The sequence below is a fragment of the Trematosphaeria pertusa genome (assembly GCF_010094035.1).
Source record: "Trematosphaeria pertusa strain CBS 122368 unplaced genomic scaffold BU26scaffold_7, whole genome shotgun sequence".
Classification (NCBI taxonomy): Eukaryota; Fungi; Ascomycota; class Dothideomycetes; order Pleosporales; family Trematosphaeriaceae; genus Trematosphaeria; species Trematosphaeria pertusa.
Window position 1 is genome coordinate 446,533 of NW_022987218.1, and position 15,913 is coordinate 462,445.

The following is a 15,913-nucleotide window of genomic DNA, read 5'->3' on the forward strand; positions in this document are numbered from 1 at the left end:
CACAGCCTTCCACACCGCGGCCCAGCTCGCCGTGTGCGCGCCACGACGCATCGAACGGGTTCCGCCCGGAGCCTAGGTCGCGCCAGACTTCGATGCAGAGGCTGAGGTGCGGTCTGTGCTGCGCGGTGGTGGGGGATTGAAGCGATGTTGCTGTTGTTGGTGTAGATGGGAGGACGTCGGTGGTGGTGGTGCAGGAGACGGCGTAGTCGGTTGCGCAGACGTAGCAGAGCTGCGCGTCATACTTCCAGTTCCGCGCCAGCGCGCTTTCGAGCGCGCTGCGCAGGCCCGTGTGGCCGGAGTGCGAGTTGCGGTGCCCGACTACGACGTGCGGGAGGGCGGGATAGAGAGTAGACAGGAACGTGTGTGGTTGAAGGCGGCGCGTGGGGGAGAAGGATAGGGTGAGGTGGTATGTGGCGTGGAGGAGAAAATGGCCCGATACGACACGAGCCTCGCATTCTAGTCTCGCGCTCCCCGTGCTCTTCCCGATCTTCAGTTTGTCGTTTTCTTGCTGGAGATTGAACGCGCTCGGGGGGATCCCGTACTCTCCTCCCCACAGCTCCCTGTTCATCGCCAGCCGAATGTGGTGATAGCAGAGCATGTAATCCCGCCCACTGTGCAGATAGCTGTTGAATTCCGCACAGTTTCTCTTCTCCTCTCGCTCGAACCGCTTCGGCCCTCCGTCCCTTTCGTGGGCGTGGAATTTGTCGCACCAAGCGCAGTACCAGTGCGAGGGAAAGGCGCGCTCTAGGATCTCGATGTTGCGGCGGCGGTCGAGCTTGGAGCGAGGGGACGTCAGATATAGCGATAAACGGTCGGTGCCGAGGGCGTAGTAGATGTATCGAGAAGAGAGGCTGAAGGATGCTGCTGCTGCAGAGGAGAGGTAAGTGGCGATGTGTTGGATGATCTCGAGGGGGAGGTTGCAGATTGGTGCAGCTTGTGGTGGAGGAATTGCTGCTTGAAGATGACTCTCCTGGCTCCTTCCGTTAGAGTCCAGTCGAGAGGATTTCGCTGCCGTCTTGGATGCGGGTACGGACGAGCTCCGAGAGAAACGGCCACTCTTCGATCTCTTGAAAATCGACATCTTGAAAGCTCACTTCCACAAATCTCTTCTCTTTTCTCTTTCCTATACTGCTCTTCGCTCTATATTACTTCAAAAACGCCTAGCAGATAAATGACAAGGCAACTCCAGATCAGCACAACGGCAACAGTGACTTCCATCTAGGCAGCAACGAGATTTAATAGACTTATCCTTCCAACAGGAAGAAAACACCGCTTTATGAGCAGCTCATCGCGGCGCCTTCTTTATCACATGCCGTTCCCTCATGCACGCATCTGGCATCACGTTGACTTCATGAGACAGATGGCAGTGCCGCGTGCTTGGTGCCCGATGTGGCTGAGACATTCACTTGACCGCATGGCGCTAGCCGGATACGAGTTAGCGGGGAGCATGCGGTGGCCGTGCACACGATTACCGGATTGGGAAATGCGCGTTTGCTTCACTAGGCGAATTGAACGCGAGAGTACCCGGAAGTGAAGCCAGGAACCGAAAACTTTGTTGGAGTCCGCATCGACCTGGTTTGCTTAACATCCAACTCCGCGAAGACCGCCGCCGACATATCATCACATCTTCAACCGACAACCAGCACTCCCGACGACAAAGACCATGGGCTCCGTAGTCCTAACCCACCTCCACACCGGCTGGCACGTCGACCAGGCCATTGTAAGTCCCCTCTCTCCCTTCCCCTCATTTCTTCCCACGCCCTCTCTTAACATCTTCACCACTGCAGCTCAGCGAGGAGAACCGCGTAGTCGTCATGCGCTTCGGTTCCGACTCCAACGGAGAGTGCATGGCCATGGACGAGTTCCTGTACAAGATCGCCGACCGCGTCAAGAACTTCGCCGTCATCTACGTCGTCGACAACAAGGAAGTGCCGGACTTCAACATCATGTACGAGCTCTATGACCCGTGTACGGTTATGTTCTTCTGGAGGTAAGCCGCCCCCCTTCCCCCTCCTCACTTTTATTCATCCTCCGGCGGTTCCTTGTGTTGTGGTGAAATGGTGATAGAGCTGGGCGTAGGAACAAGCACGTGCAAGTTGACTTCGGCACCGGCAACAACAACAAGCTGAACTTCCCGATAACCGGTAAGCAAGAGCTTATCGACGTCATCGAAACGGTGTACAAGGGTGCGAGTAAGGGCAAAGGTCTCGTAGTCTCGCCAAAAGACTATTCGACAAAGTGGCTGTTCTGAGCCTATCCCGCGGTTCTACGACTCGGGTGCGGTATTGTAGAGAGCAGCGACGCGAACGCTAGATGGATTGGGTCCAGACAGCTCGGTGGGGTTTCCTACACCGTTGAGTCAGTTAGACGAGTATAATGAGAATTAAGGGAAACGTACAACAGTGCCCTTCGTATCCCAACCCCCACAAGAATCAAGCGCACGGAACACCGAAAATTGACTACACTTATCTTTATCCTACCTAGCTATCCTATCCTAAATGTCTAGCTCCAACCAGTGGTATCATAGACAAGGCGCAGGGGCTGTCACTCCGACCGACTGAACGCCTCCCGTGCCATGCCAATGCGTTCACCCCAAGCATGGACAGATTCGCAAACGCCATGCAAAAAAAGAAGGGAACAATTCCGCCCAAACTCCACCGGCAATGCCTTCTAGAAGCCATCCTGACAGCGTTATGACTTGGAAGAGAAGAAATGATGCTTCTTTTTCTTCTTCTCCTTCTCTTGGTCCTTGCTTAGCTTTATGGGCGGAGCGGGGCTCTGGCTTTGTGACCTCCCCGAGTTGAGTGTCATAGCTCCAAGCCCGGCCGTTGGCGGAGCGGGCCCACCTCCAGGCCGTGATGGCAGCCCAGCGGGCCTAACAAGCGGCGGCTTCGTACCTGCTGGCGGTGGAGCTGGTTTCGGTGGCTCTGGTTTCTCGAACAAGTGTGCTGGCGCTTTTGGCTGGGGTCCATCGGCTGGTAACCGCAGAGTGCGACGGCCTTGGCTAAGGTCCCCGACTTGTCGCACAAACAGGCCCGGGTTCAGCATATGCGAGGTGACCAGGAAGATGTCTCTAGAGGTCTTTTGGGAGATGTCGTAGCATGCACGAGCTTCGGAGTACGTCGCCCCACCGGCTATGAACACAATGATTCGCTGTCGCGGTTCGACGCTCGAGAGCTTGGACTTCGCCCATGTCGGTTTGGCGGATCGGAGCGATGCTGCAGGTGTATTGTCCTGCATCATGCTAGGATCGTCTGGTTGCATTTTGGTATATGGGAATATGTCCAGGGGTAATCTTCCATGAACGTGCTCTTCAAGGACCTCTTGTAGGACGGTGTCGAATCTGGATAGCGCGTAATCTTCTGCGTTCGGTGGAGGGGTGGTTTTGCGTGGGAAAAGTGGTGGCGGTGGGTCTCGCTTTTCCTTCAACTGTTTAGATACGCGAGCACCCAGAAAGTCCATGTTTCGGATTACGTCTCCGTCTGGAAGGGGAAGCTGGGCGTGCAGCAGAAGCTTTTCGAGGTCGGCAGGAAGGATGCCGTCCTTGTAGAGAACGTATAGGGCAATGAGGCGTAGGCGGTCGGAGGGTGTTACGGCGTCCTCATCCAGGGTCCGGACAACCTGGGCGGCCATGTCCTTGGCCTTTCGGTAGTCTTCGTCGAGACCAGTAGCCAAACACTACCGAAGGTCAGTAGCTAGCCAGGCAAAAGAAAGTGGCCAAATACCTGTTCCACAGTGGCCACGTCTGGCAGCTTGTGCTGCTGGAAAATGTTCATACACTCCTGTGCCATAGTGAGATGTAATGAGTATACTTCCTTCATCTCCTGGAATTGGGGAAGACCAGCGATCATGTCTTTGATCGCATTTAAGCCGTTTACGCCGGTTGCGTTTTGGCTATCTTGGTTTGTAAAGTGGGGGTTGTCTGCAATAAATTTTTGGAAGTCCGTCATCAGTTTGTCGATGGTATCCTTCATATGGCGATGTCGATTCTCCACCCATATCCTGTCCTTTTCACTGATTTCCATATCCTTCTCTTCAGCTCCCGGCTCGCCTTCGTTTACTACAGTCCTATACGTGACTTTATCCTGGTCTTGTATCCGTAGCAGATCATGTGCCATTGCCTGATACGTGAACTCATGTAATAGTGGCGCGCATAGATCCATGGAACGGTCGGTGATGTACAGAGCGCCACGGGGCCGATTCGATTGCGGAGGGAAATCGGGGTTAAACTGGGTGTACATGTCTAGCTTGTCTTGAACAAAGCGCGCTAGGTGTGAGCATAGCACGCTAGCTTCGTGGGTGGGCGTGCGTGGGCGGTAATAGCGAATGGTCGGATACTCGCCGAGGGCGACACAGACACCGATGAGCTGGACAAGCACGGTCAGCCAAGTCTCGCTGAGGATATTTCCAAATGAGTACCTTCTCCGCGATGTCCTCCATGTGGTGCCTCACGAGGTTGTTGCATTCTGGGTGGAAGAGTATTGGGAAGCTCCAGGGGTCGTTGAACGTCACGAGGTGGGATTCGCGGGGGTAGAACTCGAGGTGCATGACCTTGAATACCCTGATCTGCTGCTGAGCCATCTGCGAGCGCTCTATCCGCTCTCTCAGCGGCGCGGGAGGTACTGTTGGGTGAATCAGTATTGACCCTGGGAATGTGAGTTGGGGCCGGGTCCCTACGTGTCGTCCATATCAGGAATGTCCCTCTGTATCTCCGGCGCTCGAAGTCTGCCATGATGCAGTCGACAATGTGCGGTTTCGGCGTGACGAAGTAGACGGCGTCAATGTCGGGCTGGGGCTGGCGCCTGTCGGTGATGTTCTCGATGTCTACGCAGAGTCAGACCAGCTGGTCCATCGGGCGTGCTTGGAACGCACTCGTAATGTTGGCATTGAGAATGTCATCCTCCTTGACCACATTGTCGATGAGCTTGCGGCTGTCATCGTCCACGATCAGGACCTTCCACTGGGGGGGATTAGCACGGCGTGTGGGATGAAGGCGGGGGATCGTACGTCGCCGCGCGTGGTGCTGCGGATCGTATTGAGGATTACTGTGCGCCGTATTAGCGGTGCTCATGCGGAGGCGTCGTGGAGAGCGCGCATACTGTCTCTCTGTATGTCTATAATTGAAACGCCCATGACGGCGGGGTCGTTCTGGCAGCCTGCCGCCCACCGAGCGGAAGGCTGTTTGATGCTGAGCGAGCGTACGCGACTAAGAAGGGGGCTGTCTCGGTGAGGTGCAGCGGAGGGGGTGAATAGTGGCCGAAGGAGAGCTCAAGAGTGCAGCGGCGGAGGTGGTGGGTTGAAGCAGCAGCAGCAGCAGCAGCCTTGCCCTGGCAGTGCGGCGTCGGCCACGAGTTGCTCCGACGCAAGCTTCCTTGGCTCACTTTTTCCTTGCAGCACGCCCATTGCATAGAAACGGCGCGTCCAACTGCGCACTGCATCCTGAGAGCGCCCGTAGCTCGCTGCCTCCTTGCGCTCAGCGGGAATGCCTGCGCTGCCGCCGCGCCGCACCTCGCTGTGTCTCTTCTGCGCCTTCGCGACGAGATCGCGGCCGCAAACCCAGCGCCTCCTTCCCAATGTCCAGGCTGCGCACCGCAGCGGCATCCCTCCAGGTCGCGGAAAACCGTTCGGGCGGGGCGATGGATTCAATTTCACTTGGAGGGTGTGCATTGCTCTCCCCGTTGCTGAAGGGCAGCTGCTAACGAATGCAGGGCTCCTCCAGTCCGCTGAGGCAAACGCTCCCCCATCGCTTTCTTCCCACCCTTCACACCAGATTAGAGAAATTGAAGGAAGAACTAGCGCAGCCAGAGTTCCTCGAGAGCCTCGGGTTGGATTGCGAGTCACTCGACAAGGAATGGCTTGCCTTTGAACGCTCCATTAGCCTTTGGATCAAGCAAGCTTCGCCGGAGCTCAGCGCTCTCGCCCGCGATGCATCAAGGGGAAGGGATGGCTTGGGAACGCGGTTAAGATATCTGTTCTATGCGCAAACATGTGGCGGACGCTTCACCAAGGCCGAGCTAGAAAACCAGAAAGAGGTGGCCGATCTACGTTATCCCGTCGAGTGGTATCCGGCGACGCGAGAAATCCCGCGGACGGTGCATCTCCACGTTGGCCCGACAAACTCGGGGAAAACATACCATGCCCTGAAGCGGCTGGAGGAAGCCAAAAGAGGCGTCTATCTAGGACCCCTCCGTCTGCTCGCTCACGAGGTCTATACGCGCTTGAACGCAAAGGGGAAGCCATGCGCTTTGGTCACTGGCGAGGAGCAGCGTATACCCGAGGGCGAAACTAGCATGTGGAGCTGTACCGTGGAAATGGCGCCCTTGAACACGAAGCTGGACGTTGCTGTCATTGATGAAATCCAGATGATCAACCATAGAGACCGAGGTTGGGCCTGGACGCAGGCATTCTTGGGCATACAGGCCAGAGAGGTTCATCTCTGTGGCGAAGCACGCACAGTACCCCTAATGCGTGAGCTGTGTGCTCTCGTCGGCGACAAGGTCATCGTGCACGAGTATGAGCGCTTAACGCCTCTAAAAGTAGCCGATCGAAGCCTCCACGGAAAGTTGAATCAGCTGGAGAAGGGCGACTGCATTGTTGCCTTTTCCGTGCTGGGCATACATGCCTTGCGACGCGAAATCGAGAAGAAGACGGGGAGAAAGTGTGCTATCGTATACGGCAGTTTACCTCCCGAGACGAGAGCTCAGCAGGCTCGGTTGTTCAATGACCCTGACAACGATTATGATTTCCTTGTGGCGAGCGATGCCATCGGCATGGGGCTGAACTTGGCCATCAAGCGTGTCATATTTGAATCTACAATGAAGAGTAACGGGAGCCGACTGGTACCACTACAAATATCTGAGATCAAGCAAATCGCAGGCCGAGCAGGTCGCTACCGCACCTCTCTTCAGGCTATCACGCAGGAAACTACACCAAATATCGACTCCGAAACGACCGGCGACCCGAGCATCGGCTTAGATGACGTGAAGCCGGAAGATGTTCAAGAAGTAAAGAAGGCTCAAGCTCCCACAGTGGGATTCGTTACCACCCTGGAGCAGTTGGACTTTGACTATCTGAAGATGGGCATGAGGCGCGAACCCGAGCCTATTGAGACGGCAGGCCTGTTTCCCCCGTCGCTCATTGTTGAGCGGTTCGCCAATTACTTCCCTCCCGGCACGCCTTTCAGCTACATCATGCTGCGTCTGCACGAAATATCCGACATCCATCCGCGGTTCCATCTTTGCGCCCTCAAGGACCAGCTAGCAATTGCAGACGCGATTCACACAGTCAAGAACCTGAGCATCACAGATCGCATCACGATATGCGCTGCGCCAAGCAATATGAAAGACAAAGCCGAAAAGAACTTCTTGCGGGGCCTCGCTGAGTGCATCGCGGATAATAAGTCCGGTGAGCTCCTGGATTTGCCGCATCTCCCGCTCGAAGTGCTCGACAAGCCGCCGTCTTCAGAGCGACCCTATCTTTATGAGCTGGAGCAGCTGCACAAAATGCTTGTTACCTACCTCTGGCTCAGCTACCGCTTCCCCAACGTTTTCACGACGAGATCGGTTGCGAACTACGCAAAGAAGCTCGTCGAAGACGCTATCGAGCGGACATTGACGCAGTTCTCTTTCACCTCAGAAGCGAAGGCAGCCATGAAGAAGATGCGCAGCCAAGCCATGCGCGAGCTCAAAGTACAGGAGAAGGAAAAGGCGCTCACCGCCGAGGCAGAACTGCAAGCTACCGTTACGGCCCAACTGCCACAAGATCCAGTCGAACAGGTTTTGCACGATACGCGGTCATTCGCGTCTGGTAGTCCACCCACGGACGATGAGGGCGAATACCCGACCGAGGAGCTCGAAGTTCTTAAGCCGTCGACATTACATAGGCTTGACACGCTGCAGAAGCACCACAAGCAGCGCACACGGCAGCTCCATAGCGAAGCGCACGAGCTCCTCAAGGGCCGACTCCCCCCGAATCTTAGCTTGAACGTGGAGCATTCCGACGCATCGCAGCCCAGGACCTAATCGTTTGCTGTACAATAAATTTTCTCTTCTTGCACATATGCTAGTCGCATATATTTGAACGGGTTCGCGAGGCGATCGTTGGCGTTCGATCTCGCATATCGGAGGTAATTCACTCCCAAGCATTTCCGGCGCGTTGGGCAGACGGCATTGCATCATAGAGCTGTACAGTAGTGTAGTACCAAAAACTTTTTCTCTGTGTTACTACTGTATCCCTATGCACCCCGCATCACGCGGAGTCTAGCCTAGTTCAAGGTTGCGAGCGTAGAGGTAGTGCGTAGCCATGACTAGCTGTGGCCCCGTCATCTGCTTCAACCGTGGCTTGATTGCGGCGAAGAAATGTCATTGGCTGAAAATACGGATGGACGAACATGGTATACCTTGGTCTGTATGACAGTGATGTGACAGCCCGCCAAGACACTCTTTGCACCGCACCATAATAAAAGGAGAGATAATATCGACAGATCACCGCTGATGATGACGATGATGAACGCCGCACCTCACTTCGCACAAGCCCCTTGCTAGATCGTAGATATCGGACCGTTTGTGTAAACCAACCCCCTAGTTAGCAGTAGTTGCCCTAGAAATTCACATGCACGGCATGTTGCGAGAACGCTACTGTATACCACACCTGCAGTAATCTCGTTGATTTCCTAACCTGCACAGGCTGCAGCTACCTTCTACGCTGACACAATGATGTTACAACTTCCCCCATCACTCTTCAGCAGACTTCGCAATGCCTAAAAACCACCCCATTGTTGGTTCGCCACAGTCTTTTCCCCGTCGCTGACTCAGAGGGGGTCTTACTGTCTCGAATAATTTATTCGAGGTCCAAGTAAGCTCACCCAACTCGCCACTAGTTCTTGGCCCGACCCCTGGTACTGGTAGTCGCATTCGCCATGTCCAAACTTCGCGGGAGTGGCTGTTGTGTCTCACAGGCACACCACGCAACAGAGCCGCAGCCGCCGTTGACGTCCCGGAATTGGAGAGGAGGCCCTATATCAGCTTCTAGGGCCCCTCGGGGTATCCCGCCTCTTTAGGAGAATTTCCTTCGTAGTAACGCTTCCCAGCTCCCAAAAAATGCAATGAACGGAATCTGAGCAAATCATGACCCCTCCTTCAGCGCACTAGCCCACCACGTCTCCCTCTTCTCTGTTGGCTCCCACGTCGCGTTCTTGAGCAGGCAGTTCCCGCCCGGGTCTCCGTCCGCCACCATCTCCGTCAGGTTCGCGCTGTACACGATACCCTTACAGAGCGTGTCCACGGCGCATCTATCCATGCAGCTCGTGATGTTGTATTCGGTGAAGCGGGCGATATCTTTGATGGCGTGGCCGTTCTTGTCGCCAGTATTGGGGACTCCACGCCGACATGTGATGTCGAAAGTCGCGCCGCGGGCTAGGAAAGGATTCTTAATGCCTCGGGGTGTTGCTTGGGGTGCGCCGGGGGTGGTGACAGTTGCGGGGGCGCAGGGGAGGGCGGCCATGCCTGTGTTGCCGGAGGTTACAGGGTTGGAGTCATCTTCGGACGTTGGACTATAGAGTGGTTAGCACTGTGAGGTGAAGAGTACAAAGAGGGAAGTGTGTACATACCTTGAAGACTTATTTGCATAATAGCCTCCTACACCTCCACCCACCGCCGCTGCAACAATTACAATTGCGACTATGGCAGCGACGATGAAAAATGTCCTCCTCTTGAGCCCACATATCCGTTCTCTCTTTCTCCGGGTAGCGTCCTCGTACGGAATCAAACCAGCATCGTCATAAGAGAGCTGCTTCCCCGGCGTAGGCACCCAGTGGTAATGCTTCGACTTGCTGTCGATTTCTTTCGTAGTAGGGTACGGGTAGGATCCATTCGGATCAACCTGTAGTCCCTCCGTGTCCCGATCTAACTCTGGCGCAGCAAGCCCATCTTCAGGAACACGCGGTAATTCCGGCGACGTGTATATCGGCCTTGGTACATGGTTCGGGGAGGTGGGCGTGTCCTGGATCACATTGATGTCCGGGATGCGACCTGCCATTGCATCGTAGGCCACGATACTATTACGACGGGAGGAATTTCGAACTGCAATTGAAGAAGCAGCAATTGCAAAACCGCAGAAGTTGCGACCTGGCGGGCCAGCGACGGGTTTAAACGTAATGTCGTTGGTAAGGCGTCCAACACAATGCAACCAGCAGATCCTCTGCCATCATTGCTCACATACGCCATCGGCTCCAATCAAACCGATACCCAATGACTACGAGTGAGTCTGTGTAGCAGGTCGCACCAGCCGCAGCCGCTTGTCGATCTCGAAATAGTGTCGGTAGGTCCGAGCGGTCAGAGGCGCCGTATTCCGCACTCCAGTACGGAATTCTGCGTCCACGATGGACTTCTGTTTAGCGTTAGTTATCGTGCATCTGTGGGGCTCCGCCGGTGTTGGGGTTTTAGAGAGCCTCTAAAATTAAGCCGCAATTGGGGCGATGCGGCAGATGCACCAATCAGCGCGCCGTGCCTCGGGATGGCATTGTGGTGCGAGCGGAGGCTGAGGACCCTCCAGGGCTGAGGCTGAAGCTATGGCTTGTTCCAGCCTCGCGTGGTCGGGGGGCTGGCTTGCATGGCAATTCAGGAAAACCGGGAAGTCCTCAGGCATCCAATTTAGCCCGGTCCGGAAGCGCGGTTCCAGCGGAAAGAAGAAGCGTGAGAACGAAACTGAAACCAGAGAAACGATGTTGTGTAGGGATAAACGAATCGGTATTTGGTTGTTGATTACAAAGGGTTATGGGAAGCTGCCTTATTGCAGTTTAATGTAGCCGTGATATCAGGCCGTGAGCTTTTGAGCTCGAGTATCCCAACCATCTAAGGTATCGTCAAAACGTAACGGAAAGACTATGCAACTCCGATAAATGCAAATGCATGCGGAGACGGCGCGAAAAGAGATCGTCATGCTCGCGGAAACGCCAGTATTTTGAGCCGCCCAATCAAAAGGACCAAAACATGCAACCCTGGGTATCATGCGGTGGTGAAAAAGTGAGTATTTGTACAGAGAATCGGAATGTCAAATTATCGACAAAGGAGACGTATTAGGGATAGCGGCCGGGGATGCCGACGCTTGTTGATGCTTTTCTGTCGTGGTCGCTTTTTAGATGGGGTGTTCTTTGCTTCACGGAGAGGTATGCGGAGACGGCGAGGGTCATCAGGGTCAGGAGCTCTGCGGACGCGGCGCCGATTGCGAGGTAGAATGCGACTCCCTGCGATCTGTCAGTCACGCGTACATAGTATTGATCGAGCTGCTATCTCACCTGCTCTTCGCAGACAGTGCGATACTGGTATCGCCCGTTGCTCATGACATTTTTGTTGCTGCAGGCATACCTGCCCAAGCTGGCTTTACTGGCCTTGTCGAGCAAAGTGAATGCTGCCAACGCTGCGCCCCATGACAGGACTCCAAAGCTGCCTGCGACTATGCGGTAGAGGTCGCGTGAGCGAATTGGTCTGCGGAAAGATCGGGTGAAAGAAAGCGCGAGGGTCGAGACGGAGGCGAGGAAGTTTGCGGCGGCGATTGCGAATAGTATTAGGGTAGGGATGAGGTTCGTCCTAGCCGGCCATGTCATGGGCAATTCGCCCTTGCGGAGGTCCAGATAAGTGTTCCCTCGAAAGATCTCCAGCGTGTGCACCAGAAAGACGACGACGGCGCCGCTCAGTACGATGATGAGCAGGCGGAGAGCTGATCGCAGCCGACTGAGCCAAGGGGCATGCTGGATGGAGAGTTCAGGATGCATTGGCGTGCGCGCGCTGAACCGGGTCGGCTGAGGCGTGAACTTGTATCCGCCGTAGTCTTCTGCGACGGGGTAGAAAGGGGGCCCGATGGGGCTCGATATGATCCAGCGCGAGGATTTTGGGGTGGAGGTGGGAGAGGGCGGAAGATCGGGGCTGTCGAGATGTGTTCTGGGGGAGCTGGCGATGTAAGCTGCTGCCATGCTCCGCGGTCGCTGGCCGCCCCCTGGAGTCAAGCTACAGACGCGGCCAGACGCGAGGTCCCCGCTGTCGCAGCGCCGAACAGACGAAAGCCGCAGATGCTGTTGACGGCTGCGGCGGCGCTGGACAGAAGGATATGTCTCAGGAAGAAGTGAAGGTGGGTGCGCGGCGAGGAAGGAGTGGTCGCGACGAAAGGGCATCTCCATCAGGGCCGCTTTTCACCAATGCGGAAGGAGGCTGAGCTTGGGCCCCCGTTGCGCTCGAGGAGGCTGTGGAGACGTCGAACCTGGCTGATGGCCCGGCAGCATTTGGCCAGAGATAGCCGAGTATTTGAGCGCGCCGCAGGCCCCTGCAGCTCGACATGTTGCGCATTGCAATGGCGTTGCTCGTCGCCGCGGTGGTTTCTTGTAGATGAGCTCACGCTGTTGGAGGAGCATAGGGCTGCGTGGCTCTCCCTGCGCGACCGCGTTGCACAAGCGAAGCACAGCTCGGGAATACGAAGCTAGCGTGGCTCGTTCGCTAGCGGCCTTCGCCATTGGCCAGCCGTTTCGAAACGTCGCTTATGCGTCCGGCCCTTCATCAGACACGTCCGCTCCTCACCGGCCTCAACCGCACTTTCGAAACCACATCGGAGATATTTCGTTTCGAGTCACCGCGAAGTCCGCGTCCGCGTCCACGTCGCCGGTATAATATCTCCTCCAACCCCAGCCCGTCGTCGTGTGCGTGCCACCCACAGTTCCCGCCCACACGCCACGCAACGGTAGAGAGTCTCAACCACGGCAGCGAATGACGTTTGCTAGAGTATGCCGTTAGGTAGCAGGCGACCAGGGCGTGCGGGCCGTAACGTGACGGCTTTCGTCTCATCAGGCTCCCGTTGGGCTGATTTTAAGCGTCTGACGCCGCTCAGGAACATGTCTTAAAATAAGATGGATTACACCGCCGCCAGGCAGCAGGTTCCGCAGTGGATATTATAGGTCGAGGTGGCGCATGAACCGTCATGCAGTTCTCAGGCGTGGAGCAACTACGGACAACGTCCGTACATGTCTGAACAGCGCCCTACCTAGTCCACCTCGACTTGTGGGACATCTATTGATGGCGGGAGAGCTGAGCCCGAATTCCCTCGAACACCTTTACAGCGTACCGGACTGAGCAGCTTTACAAAAAGGTTTACACTTGATTTAATGGGGGAAACCATGGGATCTACTCCTGGAAAATTGTCACAGCCACGCCTCAGATTCGGATCCTACGCCGCCCCCGTGAAATCCCATCCAGACATGTCTGCATTCCTCACCCGTATTTTCACAACCAATTGAAAGACACGCTACAGGGACGTTAGGTGTGAAGGAGGATCGAAAGAGAGAAGGAAGAAAACACACCATCGCTTCATTCATCCCATTACTCCGCCGAAGTTTTCTATTCATGTAAGAATTAGACGCAAGAACCGGCCTACCAAAGAACTCGCATAGTACCCTAACTAGCTCTCACCGCCGCATTCGTCAGATCCTTCGCAACATACATATCAGCAAAAAGCTCCGTCACGTAGTGGAACAGCTCAATAGCCCTGCATTTCATCCCATCCTGCATCTCACCGAGAAGATCAGCCATAGCTTGCCGCGACGCCTGCCTCTCGTACTCGGACAGACGCAACAGGCTCTTCCTCGCCTCTTCGACCTTTGCAGAGTCATGCCCGTCCGCGGCATCACCCGCTGCGCGCTGGACCTGAAACTCAGGAAAGTTCAAACTATTCAGATTCCCCTCTTTGCGGTCGCGCGCCACGCTCGCCCAGTCGTTGAAGAGGCGGCTCATAACGGCGAGATGGGCGCAGAAGCTGCTGGCTTTGTACTTCTGCTCGGGCGTGGGGAAGCAGTCGTGGCGGTCCGTGGCGAGAAGGCAACTGTAGAAGGCAAAGGACAGCGGGCACGAGATGTGCTGTGATCCGGTTGTTCGTGCCCACACGTAGAAGGAAGAGCGTGGGGACGAGAGGATAGCTAGGCTGGAGTCTTGCGGGGGAAGGCTGATGTTATCGTCCATTTGGAGCATGTGCGCGGTGAGGAAGTCGTGCAGCTCGCGCCTGACATGGTTACGGTCGTATTGGGATGCTATGCGGACTTTGGCGTGGAGTAAAACATCCTTGATGTATCCAGCGAGGATCTTCTTTACGGTTTGGACGCGTTCCGAGCTCTTGGGGTCGGTGATGAACGTGGCGATATCATCGTCATCGGTGTCGGGAGTAAAGGGCCGTTTCCGGGAGACATTTGCTTCAGGAGCCATCGTTGGGAGCAGAGTCGTGGTGATCCAAGATCTGATCTCATTTCTCTCGGGCGCATCCAGAAATGCGACGCTCGACTCCATGTATTCATCCACGAGGAAGTCAGTGAGCGAAATCCTCATCATTTCCCATAGAAGGGTTGTGGGACATCTCAACCCGCGCATGTTATTGATGATAGTCCATGCGGCGGGGATGTACGCCAGGTATTCGTCTTTAAAGCCCTCGCGAAGTGGGAAGATCTCGCCACGGCAAGCTCGAAGTTGCGGAGTGAATGCGCTGCCTTCCAGAATACACGCTTCGAACTTCCAAAGCGGATCGCGCTGCCCTTGGGCGGCGTGGAAGAATCTCGATAACTGCGAGGTCATTTTTGAAGATGGCTGGAATAGCTTGTTCGTAGGTTTGTTCCACTCCGGATGCTCCGGTCTGGCGTACAATGCTCCAAGACAATAGGCTTCGGACAGCGCCTGAGACTCGGCACTCTTCCAAACGGACTGAGAACCTGTCAGGTATTCTTGCCCTCGCTGTATGACCAAGCCAAGCTGTGCGAGGAGTGTTTTGGGAACCGGGAGGGACCGGAGGGCGTTGCAAGCCAACACTTCGTACGCCACGCTCTCTGGATACGGCTGCGTGCTGGGACTGCATAGCGATTCACTCTTGAACAGCATTCGATTGAGGAGCTGGTAGAGCACCACCGTAATGCGGTCCTGGACCAAAGAGTCGAGACTCTTATCCAAAGATCCAGAGTCCCATCGTTGCAGTAATTTAGTGAGTGATTGGGCTAACATCATAGCGGCATATGTGTCCGAGAGGTACTGGAAAGATGCCATCAGTCGCCGAGTGTACGTAATAAGATTTCTCCTTACCCATTTGTCACTCAATTTATCGTCCCACCAATGGTCACATAAGGAGCTGGCGATCTTTCTCACCACCTCGATATGCCCCTGCAGATCTGGAGAGTCCAGGATGCAAATCATAGCATTGCAATTAGCACTCAGGCTTAGGTCCTGCTCTCCGAGGTCTGTCATCATGTCGCCGTCTGGTGCCATGAAACGAGATATCAGTCCATCAAAGGACACGGATTGGCCAAGAGCGTGATTGAGGTATATAGCCTTTGCGGTACTTTCCATGTCCGGTAGCATTCCAGAAGCTAAGGTTCCTTTGTTAGTTCACCCTTCGCGGCAAAAGGCTTCATGTGGGACTCACAGAGCCCGACCAGGCCTCTGCCAGAGCGCAACTGCGAAGCAACAACATTGAGAGCACCGGTGACGTCTGCGTTCTCGAAGAGGTGACGCGAGACCCCGAGTTGGACCAAGGTGCTCAGGACCTACAAGAGTGATTCATTAGGGACCGAAACTTCCATCAAAGCATGAGGGAGTGTACCGAGGTAAGCGTCCGGGTTCCCTCATATTGTGAGATGCATGCTTTCGAGACTCGCAGTATCAATTTTCCAGCTTCTTCCTCGATTCCTTTGCGGTCCATGCTATCGGACTCAATTGTTGTGGGGTGGTCAAGCTAGTCTGGATACGTTTAGCGTGAGGAAAGCATTCACTACCCCGCCGTTTATCGTGTGAGCGTGATGGGACGATGCCAATTGAAAACGAGTCTCTGAACTCCGGCGAGCCCTTCAATCCTTTGTGTTCCGTGAGGCCTCGCGGATTACAGATTCCAGTAGCGTGAT

At 55.3% G+C, this 15,913-nt stretch overlaps 7 protein-coding genes across 7 annotated transcripts; 2 read left to right on the plus strand and 5 right to left on the minus strand.

Annotated features, from left to right (window-relative positions):
- Window positions 1–4: 4 nt before the first annotated feature.
- BU26DRAFT_380706 (uncharacterized protein) lies at window positions 5–949 on the minus strand (the record flags this gene model as incomplete). Its single annotated transcript, XM_033822572.1, has 2 exons — window positions 5–118; window positions 176–949. Coding segments are annotated over 2 exons (888 nt in total), but the record flags the coding sequence as incomplete, so codon positions are not given.
- A 714-nt stretch (window positions 950–1,663) lies between these two features.
- On the plus strand, window positions 1,664–2,251 carry BU26DRAFT_427641 (thioredoxin-like protein-like protein 4A; the record flags this gene model as incomplete). Its single annotated transcript, XM_033823745.1, has 3 exons — window positions 1,664–1,720; window positions 1,788–1,990; window positions 2,080–2,251. The coding sequence occupies 3 exons, from the start codon at window positions 1,664–1,666 to the stop codon at window positions 2,249–2,251; spliced, it is 432 nt and encodes a 143-aa protein (XP_033683784.1).
- A 205-nt stretch (window positions 2,252–2,456) lies between these two features.
- On the minus strand, window positions 2,457–5,289 carry BU26DRAFT_305662 (Sec1-like protein). The gene is made up of 7 exons (XM_033821850.1): window positions 5,100–5,289; window positions 5,008–5,045; window positions 4,873–4,960; window positions 4,678–4,824; window positions 4,420–4,622; window positions 3,726–4,367; window positions 2,457–3,678 (listed from the first exon to the last, which is right to left on the minus strand). Exons 1-7 carry the CDS (start codon window positions 5,131–5,133, stop codon window positions 2,692–2,694), a joined length of 2,139 nt encoding a protein of 712 aa, XP_033683785.1. The 5' UTR covers window positions 5,134–5,289; the 3' UTR covers window positions 2,457–2,691.
- Window positions 5,290–5,403: 114 nt separating this feature from the next.
- On the plus strand, window positions 5,404–8,343 carry BU26DRAFT_518993 (P-loop containing nucleoside triphosphate hydrolase protein). Its single transcript, XM_033828946.1, has 2 exons — window positions 5,404–5,659; window positions 5,709–8,343. The coding sequence occupies exons 1-2, from the start codon at window positions 5,483–5,485 to the stop codon at window positions 8,019–8,021; spliced, it is 2,490 nt and encodes an 829-aa protein (XP_033683786.1). The 5' UTR covers window positions 5,404–5,482; the 3' UTR covers window positions 8,022–8,343.
- A 674-nt stretch (window positions 8,344–9,017) lies between these two features.
- On the minus strand, window positions 9,018–10,301 carry BU26DRAFT_305732 (uncharacterized protein). Its single transcript, XM_033821851.1, has 2 exons — window positions 9,608–10,301; window positions 9,018–9,550 (listed from the first exon to the last, which is right to left on the minus strand). Exons 1-2 carry the CDS (start codon window positions 10,033–10,035, stop codon window positions 9,124–9,126), a joined length of 855 nt encoding a protein of 284 aa, XP_033683787.1. The 5' UTR covers window positions 10,036–10,301; the 3' UTR covers window positions 9,018–9,123.
- A 773-nt stretch (window positions 10,302–11,074) lies between these two features.
- On the minus strand, window positions 11,075–11,770 carry BU26DRAFT_427256 (uncharacterized protein; the record flags this gene model as incomplete). Its single annotated transcript, XM_033823720.1, has 2 exons — window positions 11,075–11,242; window positions 11,294–11,770. 2 exons carry the CDS (start codon window positions 11,768–11,770, stop codon window positions 11,075–11,077), a joined length of 645 nt encoding a protein of 214 aa, XP_033683788.1.
- A 1,363-nt stretch (window positions 11,771–13,133) lies between these two features.
- On the minus strand, window positions 13,134–15,644 carry BU26DRAFT_305847 (uncharacterized protein). The gene is made up of 3 exons (XM_033821852.1): window positions 15,616–15,644; window positions 15,099–15,559; window positions 13,134–15,047 (listed from the first exon to the last, which is right to left on the minus strand). The coding sequence occupies exons 2-3, from the start codon at window positions 15,372–15,374 to the stop codon at window positions 13,437–13,439; spliced, it is 1,887 nt and encodes a 628-aa protein (XP_033683789.1). The 5' UTR covers window positions 15,375–15,559; window positions 15,616–15,644; the 3' UTR covers window positions 13,134–13,436.
- Between the last annotated feature and the right edge of the window lie 269 nt (window positions 15,645–15,913).

Bases quoted from the DNA above. Each gene is read 5' to 3' on its own strand.
- BU26DRAFT_305662 (XM_033821850.1), bottom strand. From the start codon at position 5,133: ATGGGCGTTTCAATTATAGACATACAGAGAGACA. The intron at 4,825-4,872 runs GTGCGTTCCAAG...GACTCTGCGTAG, and splicing joins TCTCAATGCCAACATTACGA to ACATCGAGAACATCACCGAC. The intron at 3,679-3,725 runs GTATTTGGCCAC...GACCTTCGGTAG, and splicing joins ACGTGGCCACTGTGGAACAG to TGTTTGGCTACTGGTCTCGA.
- BU26DRAFT_518993 (XM_033828946.1), top strand. From the start codon at position 5,483: ATGCCTGCGCTGCCGCCGCGCCGCACCTCGCTGTGTCTCTTCTGCGCC. The intron at 5,660-5,708 runs GTGTGCATTGCT...TAACGAATGCAG, and splicing joins GATTCAATTTCACTTGGAGG to GGCTCCTCCAGTCCGCTGAG.
- BU26DRAFT_305732 (XM_033821851.1), bottom strand. From the start codon at position 10,035: ATGGCAGGTCGCATCCCGGACATCAATGTGATCCAGGACACGCCCACC. The intron at 9,551-9,607 runs GTATGTACACAC...ACCACTCTATAG, and splicing joins TATGCAAATAAGTCTTCAAG to TCCAACGTCCGAAGATGACT.
- BU26DRAFT_305847 (XM_033821852.1), bottom strand. From the start codon at position 15,374: ATGCTACCGGACATGGAAAGTACCGCAAAGGCTATATACCTCAATCAC. The intron at 15,048-15,098 runs GTAAGGAGAAAT...GCATCTTTCCAG, and splicing joins ATAAATTGAGTGACAAATGG to TACCTCTCGGACACATATGC.